Source organism: Saccoglossus kowalevskii, chromosome 12 (genome assembly GCF_978046115.1).
Source record: "Saccoglossus kowalevskii chromosome 12, keSacKowa6.1, whole genome shotgun sequence".
In the NCBI taxonomy this organism is placed as follows: domain Eukaryota; kingdom Metazoa; phylum Hemichordata; class Enteropneusta; family Harrimaniidae; genus Saccoglossus; species Saccoglossus kowalevskii.
The window spans coordinates 29,204,353-29,217,320 of NC_140652.1; the positions used below are offsets into that span (position 1 = coordinate 29,204,353).

The 12,968-nt window shown below is 38.4% G+C and overlaps 1 protein-coding gene across 1 annotated transcript in view; it reads right to left on the bottom strand.

The window, feature by feature from the left end:
* The window catches only part of LOC102805312 (chymotrypsin-like protease CTRL-1), a 131,787-nt gene that overhangs the window by 22,821 nt on the left and 95,998 nt on the right, over positions 1-12,968 (bottom strand). Inside the window, exons 3-4 of the mRNA XM_085506021.1 lie at positions 9,387-9,503; positions 9,029-9,130 (exon numbers count right to left, since the gene is read on the bottom strand). Coding sequence (XP_085362147.1) covers positions 9,029-9,130; positions 9,387-9,503 — 219 coding nt within the window. The remainder of the gene's footprint in view (positions 1-9,028; positions 9,131-9,386; positions 9,504-12,968) is intronic.

Genomic DNA, 12,968 nt, shown 5'->3' on the forward strand with positions numbered 1-12,968 from the left:
GGGAAGTGCATGTTTTAATCTCAGAGAGATAGTTTCACTCAAGATTATATAATCCGAGCACAAAAGACTGACCGGCAGCCAATTGTTTAGGAGATTATTGTTACCCTTTTTAGGAAGCAGTGTTATAATCGCCCTGCTGCACGATAACGGAAGTAGTCCATCATCGATTGAGGCTGAAAATACCACAAAAAGATCCTGACTAAAAATGGTCCAGAAGTGTTTATAAAAATCGCATGGAAGCCCGTCAACACCAGACGACTTACCGGTTGCTAAAAGTTTGACCCGTTTTGACAGTTCGTCAAAAGTATACAGACATCACAACATTCTTTTGAGGTGACAGATAGTTGGGGAAAAACTTCAAGTATGGTGTTTTGTGAATCAAGAGAGATACGATTTGGTATAAATAAGTTAGAATACAATTCTTTAACAATGCTCCTCAGAACAACAGGTGACTCTATGATTGACCCATCTGGTCTTTCAAGTTGTGTCATGATTTCTTTGCTGCCTTAACGTTTCTCAACATTAAAAAAATGGTGTAGGCGCATCGTTCTCATTATGTATCTCACTTTATGTCTGGTCCTAATTGCAGCACCCTTAGATTCAGTTTTAATAAATTCATTTAATAGTGTCTGTTTTGCAGTGAGTTTTTCCTGTAGCGATGGATTATTGTAAATATCCTTTTCAATTCAGTTATTTCCCGACAAAGCTCATTTTTTTCTATAGTTGTTGCACAGCTTCGCGATATATTGTTTTGTTACTTCTTTCATGTTAGTTTTCCACCATGTTTCAATATGAGTGAATCGCAATTTCTGCTTCCACCAATGGAGCCAGTATAAAATTTCACAATATTCAACAACGTATAACAGACTTGTGTTAAATATCCAGACAGGATTTCGATTATATATTTTTGTGAATGACAAGTTTATAATAACGGGAGCGTGGTCTGAGAAGTCAAAGTGGTGTTTTATGGAAGCATGCTTTATCCTCGTGACTTTGAAATATAATAAGTATCGAGTCGTGATTTCGACTGATTGCGTGACCATGAAAACTGCATAGTTGTTGGATTAACGTGACGCCGTGAGTCAATGAGTTTAAATCGTTAAGTGATATCGAGAAGCAAGGCAGATGATGGTTGGTGAGGTTCGTCATTGTTAAACTTGTCCACATTGGCGTTTAGCGTACAGTTGAAATCTCCCCCATGGTGATAGGGTCAGACTCAAGCCCGTTTAACAAATGTTTTAGTGAGGCAAAGAAAGCAACACGCTCCACACCCACAGTGGGAGCATACATGTTGACCAAGTGAAACGGAGAACCACCAATTTCTACGTGCAAGTGAAGCAGACGACCAGGGACGGCGTTGGTAATGTTGAGAACATTTATATTTTTATTTGGATGAAAAAATATTGTAACACCAGAAACATGTGTGCTTTCATGAGAAAAGAACGCAGGCGTGCGCCATACAACTTTCCAAGTATACTCATCAGAAGCAATTGTGTGCGTATCCTGTAAATAATAAAATCACTGTTATAACAGGATTTTAGGATGTGACACATTTGGTATCTCCTAAGAGAATCCAGGCAGCCTCGGATATTCCATGTAACATAGGAAACATTATCCATGAACAAACAAAGACAAAATAAAACAAACCAATCCATAATGATATGCAAGATAGGAGCAATTGATGCTTTGGTTTTCCACCTCCTTGCTTGCAAGGTAGACCACGACGTATGTTTTGTATGTCTTTGTCCGATTTTTCATGTGCGCTTATAGCAATCTTATTGTTTTTAATTTTGTTTATAGTGAGACTAAAGTCTAGAGAGCATGCGCATAACACGTGCTTGATTGGCATCTCAACATTTTTTTTAACATTAATGATAGACCTGATAAGTAAAGCAAGGTCGGAACAAAAAAACTCGTGTTAATTCAACAATTCTTTTGTTGTTATATGACTTGTTAATGAAGGCAAACACCGACGCATGGTCTAACAGTTTGTCTTTAGCTGAATCACTAGTACTCATTTGAGATATATCAGAAATGTCTGATGAAATGGACTTTACATCATCCCCGTCATCGGGGGGGGGGGCTACCATGTTCATCAAATTTGATGTCAAAAACATAAATAAATTGTGGGACTGGACCAGAGGTTGAGGCCACCACAGAAGCAAAGGAAGGAGAACCTGAAATTGCAAAAGCAACCTCTTCAGAAGACTGAGTGATGGACAAGGACCAGCTTAGTACCGACTCCTCAATGAAATTTATGCCATCCTACATTGACAAATCATCAGTTACTACGTTGGTCGTATTCATACTATTTAGTTGCTTTTGAGAATCAGGAAATTCATTCTCGTTATTGTTTGCATGTACAACTTGTGTTTTTTATTCACAGTACTCACGTTATTGGTTTCATTATTTTCAACATCATTATTAATATTTTTAATTAGTGATTTATTTTGAGTGTCATTGGCAAATGTGTCCATGTCAATCGGAATTTTCCAGGGTTCACCTATAATATTTTAACAGCTTCAGTGACCTCAGTGTCGGGGTCTATATTGTTTTTAGTAATATCGTTTTCAATGGAATTATTTGCATTATATTTATCATTTGCTGTTTGTTTGTGTGTGTTTATTTATGGTTCGATCCTGTTTACATCTTTGTTAATACTTGATTTTTATGGGTGTGTTGGTTTCACAAGGTAAACTGGAACAACAGTAAAAATTTTGTTGACAGTTTTTTTCATCTGTATTTGTAGTATTATTCGCAGCCACATCGTTTGAATGACAATCTTTCTGGATGTTACAGAAAATATCGTCCGATGTCACATAAATTCTGCATAATAGATTTTCATGTTTTAGCGTGATGAAATGTCATATCATTACTTTATAAGCAATCAGTCTTCAATACAAGATTAGCCTCTTTTATCTCCATACGCAGCTGACGGACCATGGCATGTTCTTCTTGTATCAACATCACATCCCTTTTATTGCAGTGAAAAAGAGCAACCCAACAAATTTGGTCATGCAGGTCCTTCAGGACAGCATTGTTTTTCTATTTCAGAACCAATACACGTTGTTCTGAGTGCCGGCATGAGAAGGCCAGCTTAGACAGATAGTGCTTTTGGGACTGAAAAGTCATCGATTATGTACAGTGTGGGCTTGCTTTGAAAAAGTTGGTAGAATCCCTGCAAACAATCTCGGAGTAAATCTCCGGGATCTACAATGTAGATCTCGGGATTGGCCCATATTGGCTTGACGCAATAATCCCGAGACCCGCCGTAGTATTTCATGCGAGGTCAATTTCGGATCAACAGGTCATTCCTAAACGCGTAATTAGGACTGAGTCGAGAATCAATTTTGGGTGCCAGAAATCAACCAAGGACGTTTATTTTGGTATAATTTGTGATGTCAAGACAAAGTTCAGGTTAATAAAATAAGATTGACGACGTTTTCCCAGGAGAAAAAAGTGAATTATTTGTTGCAAAAAGCGGAGTAAAATTGATATACTAAAATCGTGATGTCGAATCTACGCATGCAATGTAGCGTCATGAAAATTGTCTACAATACACGTACACACATCTTTCGATGACGTAGATTATTTTGCCGGCGAGCCTAGAACGCCGTACATACATTGTACTAAAGGTCCACACATTTTAATATATTCTTAAATATTGCTTTACCTATAAAACGTTGCACACCATGATATGATCATTCAGTGTTTTGAACTAAACGACTCATCGCTTAGCAAAGCCGATTTTCAGGATTTTATTGGCGCACGATATCACGAATCAGGGAATCTAAATGGGCCTAAATGGCCAAAAATAAATCGCATCGTACATAAATGACAGCGATTTACTAGGCCTATGGCATGTGAACTCATATAATTTGTGTGATGTGCACATGCACGGTGCGACTAGTAAGAATTACCTAACATACCGGTCCTTCACGGCCACAGTTGTCACGATGCATCTGCATGAAATAGCATCTAAAACCAAAATAAGGCCGATATGTGTAAATACTTGGTCTATGCAGCCAGCGATAATGAAATTGCAAGAATGCCATTGGCAAAATCATGACTTCGGATGTAGCCATGTCTAGGGCATGGATATGATTTATAGTCTTTGCCCATTAATGTAATGTTATAGTGTCTATGAAGTATGTGATCATGATTAATCTTCATGATCATTTGTGACCACGACTATTTGGCATAAACTACCACACACTGTATAATATTGAGCAGAAAGTCATGCAAGAAATAGCATTTCATTCACCACATTGGCATTGCTCGCTGTACTCATCCTACTTTTTCATGACCATTGTTTGGCCCACTACAATTTTCTTATGATTTAGGAGGATGTTTGTCACATGCAAGAAACAGCAGGAGCTGCAATGAGTACATCAGTATGCTTTTATCATGCTTGTGTTGTTGCTGTTGTAGGTAATTGGCCACAGCAGGAATGTACATAACTGTCATTTATTAGGCACAAACTGATAGGGGCCAATTTAATATAGACTGAACATTGGGGGAAAAATAAATCTAAAATAATAAAACCCCTGCCTAACTACCCAATACTTTTTTACCCTAATACTGGAAACATCAAATTTGTTTTTCATTGGCCTCATAATGGTTTGAGATCTTTTTAACATGGTCCACATACATAATGAGGGATGAACTGGTATTCAGTACAAACAGGTCCATACATTTACATTCTATGTTTCTGGTTTGATGTTGACTCATTTACAACCCTGTCATTGGTGATACCAGGATTTTACTCCTTATAGCATGTGTGTGGGCTGTCTTATGCAAACCAACAATGCTGTTTTTGCACATGTTCAATTCACTCTGGTTATATGTCATTGCCATTGCCATGCGATAAATTCTTTATTTTTACGGGTTCTATCAGTCTGAATGGATTGATATCATCAATGATATTCCCATGAAGTACAATTACATTCCTAATAGTCTCTTTGCACCTACTTTATTTCCTATTCATTCTGAATGGACAGTTGGATGAACATACAATAGCCTAAAAGTTAGGGGTATATTTGTACAACACCCTGTAACTTCGCATTATATGGGTCTATAATACTGACTTGTACAATGTTGTTAACTACTGGTTTTGTACAGTTTATTGTTGCAGCGCATATACTTATTGAAAACAACAAGATATAGTATTTTCGGCAATATGACTACCTCCAAATTGGTTGTCGATGGTGATACCTATCATTTGAATCTTCCGTCAACACTTATGCGCTTTTGCACCGTAAGTCGTTTCATGCACATCATACCAGATTTAATCATGACACTCTGTTTACAACATTAATTTACCTCATTATAATGTAAATGTGCATAACCTGTGTTATTGTCATTGAGAAGATGCTTGAATGCACGGTAGTGCTTTCAACATCCTCTCACCAGTTATTTACAATGTGCCTGAAGATTTAATTATGTAAAGTCCAATCATTTCCAAAGCATTATCTATTTCAACAATGTTCTGCCTGTTGAACATTCCGCTAATCAACACCTTACTCAAATAATTCATTACAATTATATAATCCTTACCACTTACTTGTTTTTTTTTTTTTTTTTTATTTTCTTCCAGGCGAGATGATTCAACAATCACCTGTATCTTTTATTGGTTAAACTCTTTACTCTATTCTTACTTGAATGTTTTTTGTAAATTTGTTGTTTATTGTTAGTTAAGATAAAAAATAAAAACTTTATTATTTCCTTGTTTATTTTAACGATTATTTTATTCACACTATTTTTACATGGTTGTCTTCCAACTAGTCATGCTAGTGATGTCTAATACACAACACCATATTCACATAATTGTTCATACATGTATACATTGTCACAGCAAAATCATAAATTTACCAATGGCTCAATGAAATCATTTGCCCATATTAACTATAGCCTCTTTTGTAATCCATCTAATACTTTTGTTTTGTTTTTCAATTACATAACGTTAGTCCAAAAAAATGTCAGCTTCTATTATTTGAACACTCGGGAATACACAATCCCAAGGTAACGTCTATATTGCGCTGGTCTCGCTAACTCTGGATTATAGCAGACTGTAGCACAAAGGAACAACATGTGCTGAAAGATGCTGAGGTAGGGGCCCTCTCATCCACAGCCTGTCAGCATAGTGATGATAGCAGAGTGACGTTCTTTTGATGTATGTAATTTACTGAAGTATTTGAATTTCTTGTAGAGTGTACTGACATCTGGGTCTGGGTTGATCATAACACCCTTCAAGTCATTTACTGCGTAACTGTCAGTGCCATGCAGCTAGACATCGTCAGTAGTTCCGAGGTCTAGCAACATTGCATACTTAGTAGTGAGATATTCTCCCAGCTGCATGTCTTTTGCGACCATCTTTGCTTCATCACATTACTGGTAGGCATACAGCCCCTGGCTGAAGTGCTGGTTGGGAACACCCTTCAACCTTCTAGATATGTGGGTTGTGGAACACCTTGGTATATCTTTCATACTGTGGGCGGTGGTGATTAAGACTGACACACACGTTTCACCTTTGTAGACATAATAATTGAACTGGCAGTAATTCTGTCAATTATACATCTAATATGACAGACTTTAGCCTTAAATAAACTTGAATACGAGCCTGGTTCTTTTGATGATGACATATTGATCATAGATGGTATGGCCAAGACAGTATGTATGTTTTTCATAGAAATGAAGGTGCTTCTGAGTTCCACATTAGGAAATGAGCACCTGCAAAATAGCTGTCATGACTATTATAATACCCTTGCCGGAAATAGGCTAATACCAGCCTCAGCTGTAACCCCTCAAAAATGTGAGCTTGTGTGTGGCTGACTCCGATTAAAGGCCTAGCCTGGCCTCAAGTACATAAACACCAGAGCCAGTGTCTCTCAGCCTGGTGGGAGTTTACTGATTGGACCCAAATATAAAAAAATCACCAACTATTCTCTAAAGCAGTCACTGCTCTTGAGGAAAGTTGACGCTGCCATAATAGTCACTACAGTTGCAAGACCTTGGAGCTGATGTACATACTGCCTCAGTTGTTGTTATGGTTGACAACACACTCACTGGTGAGCTTGTCGGAACAACGGACAACCTTCCATTTAACCTATGTGAGATATGTGAGTTAGATAAAGCCATGTAGCCCACCCAGTCATGTCAGAGAAACAGTCAGATTCTGAACTACCCTGGTTGAGTGCAGCCGCACACTCTTTCGGGAACAAGGCACCAATTTCGCAAGCATTCTCACAGCTATTTGCCTGGCCATCTCGACCCTGATTTTGGCTCTCACATGCAGCTAGGGTCTCCAGCCTCAACACCACATGTAGTTGTACAAACCTCCCCTCCGATTGGTTGTACACATGTGACAGTGACTGCATAGTTAGATTCCTTTGTTTCACTTGTTTGACCTGAGGTTAAACTAGGCTAGGCTATTGTCTCTAGTTCTGCATGTGGTTCTGCAAGAGTAAAGACGTGCCTTCTCTGAATTGTCCTGCCGTGTTTAGTTTTCTGTAAAATGTGCCAAGGATTGCTAAGACTTCCACAGTGGTCAGGGATGATGCCAATGAACGAGGTAAGAAAGGTTTAAATCATCATTGCTTTTTATCAGCATGTAATTGCATTGCAGCAATTTGTAGGAAATTTGAGTAGTCGAGTGCAATCCACTTGTACGTTTGATTATTGCACAACTGTAAATTTTGGTATATATCTACAATATCTCCAAACCAAATGTGACTCTAAAATATGGGAGTCTAATGGATTATTCGCCTGGTAAGTTAAACAACAAACCAGTCTGCCTCAGAGAAATTGAAGTAGGTTGATGATATTGTAGATAACCTTCTCACTAATGTCCATTGTGTTCTGCAATTATAGGACGTAATCAATGATATGTGCAGCTTTCTTGACGAATGGAATCAACCAGGTCACAGTAGACCATATAGTCTGGAACTCGGGTGAAGCCTGTTTTTAGGGCTTACTGCATTTTGTGTTACTTCGACACGGTCAAAATCGACTAACTCGTTGAAACTATTAGGTTTAATAAATAGAGTCAACTTTCCATCTTCTAGCCAAATTTGACCGTCATGACATGCTATCATAATAGTGGAGCCTATTATTGGCTTCGGTAACATTCTACCACGAGTTCTACAATGTACAATGCACTAATTGAATATGCGTGTAAGATAATACATTGATACTGTGATGAAATATAACATCATTATTGAAAGCCCATAGCGTCAAACACAAGTTTCCTTGAAATGTGATGATTTTTACTTGTCGGTCGACATTATTACTTTGAATGCTCTCACTGACATCTCCCCTTTCATAACCGAAATGGTTTGAAAGCAGGGTGCAGCCCCTTAAGGCTTTCGTAAGTAAATAACCAGTGGCAACCCTATACCATCCCTTAGAATTTCCTACAGATTCTGGATGCTACAATGAATCTAGAAAACGAATCACCAAAAATACATAGATGACATAATACATGTCCCACTGAAATTGTCCAAAATTACTGTGTCAGCGCAAGTGGCATTTGTTAAAAAGGCAGAATTATACTCAGTGGCGTGCTGTATATTTGTGGAACAAGCGTGGTACAATTTATGTGCACATGCTCGTAAATATTTACAATGCAAATATGGCTTTTTAATATTTCGTTAATTTGCTATTTCCCTTGAAGAATTTACAGAAAACGGTATACTAGATAGTTTATAACCTCACTGATACTCAACATATAAGCTCTCGCTCAAAACAGTAGGTGTACAACCAGGCGACGACGTTACAAAACTTTGTGGCCCAGCACAAAAGTTGATGGACTCAGGCGAACGTTAATTTCAAACGCTGACACCATAAATTGATTCACGTTTGACGCCATGTTTATGGGTCAACCTAGCAAACTGATTGCCATGTGAGATGCGGGACTGAAAAGACCCACAACAAAGAACTACTGGTTGGCTTCACTAGTGACTCTGAATAAGTTATTAGTACAAAGATAGTCTATGTCATCGAGTTCACTGACATAAAAGACGGTTCTCACCTTCATGAATTTGCTGAACTGTTTCGTCCTGTATTGTAACTAGTGTATAATTTAAATTTTTAATTACAATTTCCTTTAATGCTGCTTCTCTTGCATGGTTTTCTGTATGGAGTAAAAATAATGAACACTTTTAATGAGTAATTTTGTTTTCGAAAATTTATCCGTATTGACAAATCGGATGTTTTTATATTCGAGTAGAATATATCGTAACGATCTAACAACGCGACCAACCCTGACAACAAGATCTTAGTGGCCAGCTTCACAAGTGACTCTGAATAAACAAGTCACCAAGCAACAAAGCATTCGTACAAAGTCAATCCACGTCATCGAGTTCGCTGACTCAAAGGACGATGCTCACCTTTATTAATTTCCATGATATGTTCTTGCTGTAGTAATTCGTCCTGTTTTACAGTTAATGTATGATTTAATTGTGTAATAACACTTTCCTTTAATGCTACTTCTCTTGCATGGTTCTCTGTGTGGAAGAAAAATGCATAAACACGTTTAAGCAGCAATTTTGTTCCGTCAATTTCTTTAACTTACTTTGCAATGTGGTATAGTTATTACAGGGAGAATTCCTGAAAAAAAAACATCTTAGTCGCGCGCGCTCGCACAATGTTAATTAAACTGCTAATTACAATCATTGGATTGTGCTCTCTGCAGATTTTGATATACATACATCATGTCTCCACCATGTGATATAATGGTATGTCCCACACAGTAGAGTGGTGATTGTTAAATACCTTGGAATGTGCTGAGCCCAGCGTTGTGTGGGAATGAAAAAAGAAAAGTTTCCTACTTTAAGGATGCGGTAGAGTTATCATGCTCTAAAAAGTAAAAACTGTTTTCATGGGGAAATGTGTTCCCGGCTTTTTGAAAAAAAATATCTCCGACATGTACCACGAATTAGTCACGAATTAGTCGATTACTAAGTAAACATAGAGGTGTTATTTTGAATAAAAATGAGTTTTGTATAAAAACCGTAGATGTTTTGTAAAAAAAGAAAGCTGAAAAATCAAGGCAGCATCAGCCCCGTCAATGCCTCGAGAGTGTTAGAACATGGATCGCATATTTGTTTACAATTACATCAATTTACATTTAAAAGACTTTTATTTTTCATTGCGAGGTGTTATCAAAAAATGCTTCAAGGGTTTTATTCTGTGCCAATACGTTATCAATGTGTGTGAATTTCATGAAAGTATGTCAATTTCTGACGACGCACAACTCACTTGAATGACCTCTATGGCGTCAGATCTCTTCTGCCTGAAAACGCCAAAAAACAAAACATTTGTCACGTTGCGCTAATTTTGGACATTTAAAGCATCAGATTGACTGATTTTTACAACAAAACACATATCATGGAGTCACTTAATAGCCTTGCAGTATTAAAATCAAAAACTATAAAGTGTTGGGCCCGTATTCGTCCTCTAAAAAGAAGCGAAGTTGTTACAGTACACAGCGGCCCGGCATAACGTTGAACAGTTAGAGAGATAAATGACGTCATCTCATCATATATTCAAATCATGTTTACTTGCAAAGCGTGGTCTGTAAAACAAACGCTTGCCTAGTAACCGGAGAAAGAGGTCGACATGCCTAAACGCCAACCCCTAGTGCTAATTAATTCCACAACATCCGACGTTATGTCTTGTTCTAGCTGACACTCGGCTTCCACCACAACTTCGGAAACGGCGTTCTTGTACGGACCTTTGTGGATGGGTGGTCCGGCGGCAATCCCACATAAGACACTAGTGTTTTCAAACCTCGCCGACCTCTCCCAACTGAACTGCTCGTCCGACCAATACAGATTTTCGGTTGATATTAAATTGTCTGCCCGACTTTTTGGAAAATGAAAATTGATCATGTTTTGCTGACGAAATTTTATCCTCTTGGTTTGAATACTCAAACTTGAAGTGTGAACCCCATTGTACTTTCGGCAATGCGTTTCTGTTATAGGTAAAGTTTCGCTTCCTCTGAACTGCGTTTTGAGTTTTTCCTTGGGGGCCTTATTTTTGTGTCATGATAAATCTGCGAAACAATGAAAAGATGCAGCAGTCGTAGTAGAACTAGAGATTTCGTTTCTGTTTGTTTGCAGTGATTGATCAGGAGCCGGAGTAGCCCTGAGTACAGTCCTGTAGGTTGGCCTCCTTCCGCTGATCATTCGGTCCCCACAGTCCTGAGAAGTCGCATAGACCGAGGATTCGACACTATTGTGAAGGAATGCATCGGGCGATTTAAGAGGCATTCAGCTTTGCAGTTAAAAAATAATTAGGTCGATACGTCCAACTATTCTAAATACCCTAACTGGAAGCGAAATTACATAAGAGTTCCCACTAGTGTCGATCAAATCGACATTTTCCAACGTCAACCGAAAATATACGCCGCCATCCCGTTCTTGACGTATTTATTAACAAAACATTGTTTCGTTGCGTAAAACTAACTTTCGCCAACGTTCCAATAATGTAGGTTCATTTTTCGGCCACAAAAAAAGTATTTGTGATCGCTAGATTGGTCGATAGATGTTTTAGCTGGTTACAATCATGAAAACTGCAGAACGGTTCTCCGCCATAAATTTGTAGGCGGGTGTCGAATCGTCGGTCTTTGCGACTTCTCAGAACTGTGGGGGCCAAAGGATCAGCGGAAGAAAGCCAAACTACATGACTGTACTCTGGGCTAGAGCCGGAGTTAATATGACCCCTTCGTCTTCAGTGTGCACTGTTTCCGTCGTGAAGGGATTATGCAAATTACACAATAAGTCAATGTTATTGTTTGCGTCCAGACTTTTATCTCAAAAACAAAGTGTACAGTATCCCGTTATACAAGTAGTTTTTCTTATTTTTTTGAAAAAAAGGTATTCTAGATGTGTTTCAGTTTAAATTTGGATAAAATTATGAGCCCAATAACTTCACGAGAGTAATAACTCTTCATTAACAACAAAAGCTAAATTCACGAAAATAACTCTACCGCATCCTTAAATTGGTAGAATTAGATAAAAAGTGGTTTATTCCACTACCAAAATGTGCATCCTCTTTACTATGATGAAATTATTTGCACGTATCTGTTGATCGACTTAATTAGCTGATTACGAGCGAATGGCTGTGTTATGTTTGTCATCGTTTCGGCCCATTTGAGGTTCTGGACGGAACTTGGCTCAGTGATTTGGAACTAATTACGAGATAACCGTCGCTATTCGGACTACTATTTCTGACAGTTAGTATTCGCAGTTATTAATGTAGTGAACGATTAATCAAAAGATATGACGTGTTCAGTACTTAGTGTGATTGACTGTATGATTAAAGTTACGCCTTAGAGTCTTTTAACTGCTTTGTAATTAGTTAAGGTTTTGAAAATGAATAAAGTTGTTTTAGTTGGTCTTGGCGAGTACACCAGAACAGACGCAGTCCAGTCCTTGAGACAAGGTGAAAATTTTTAGTCAGGAAGGCGACCTGATTTGATCCTGTAACAGCCTGTGCTGCTGATTCCTGGCTCCAATGAGCTGTAGCCTGTAAAGGTATATATGCAGACGTGTTGTGCAGTAATCCCTGCTGATCAACAGGTACCACTGACCGATAACCGCCCAAAATGCTCCCATTGTACCGTTTCTACCAGTAGCAGAAGAGAGCAGTGCAGTTGCCGATACTCCCTGGACACAGAGCACTAGTTTAAATTGTAGTGCAGCTACGAAGGTACGCAACATTGTACATTACTGTTCACCGGAGAGTGCAGTGTTCCCTGCAGCATCGATCAAGTCCTAAGCTTTATTTATTTACTGCATATCCCCATTCCTTGCTGGTTTCAGTGACTAGCACCCCTCTATTTATTTATTTGATTTATTGTATTCGTTATCGGTATATTTCCCTCCCTGCACTGCCTCAGTTGTAGTGACATACTTTCACCAAGCGATCCCCATTCCGTGGTAGCGGACAAGCTGAAGGCAGAAGAC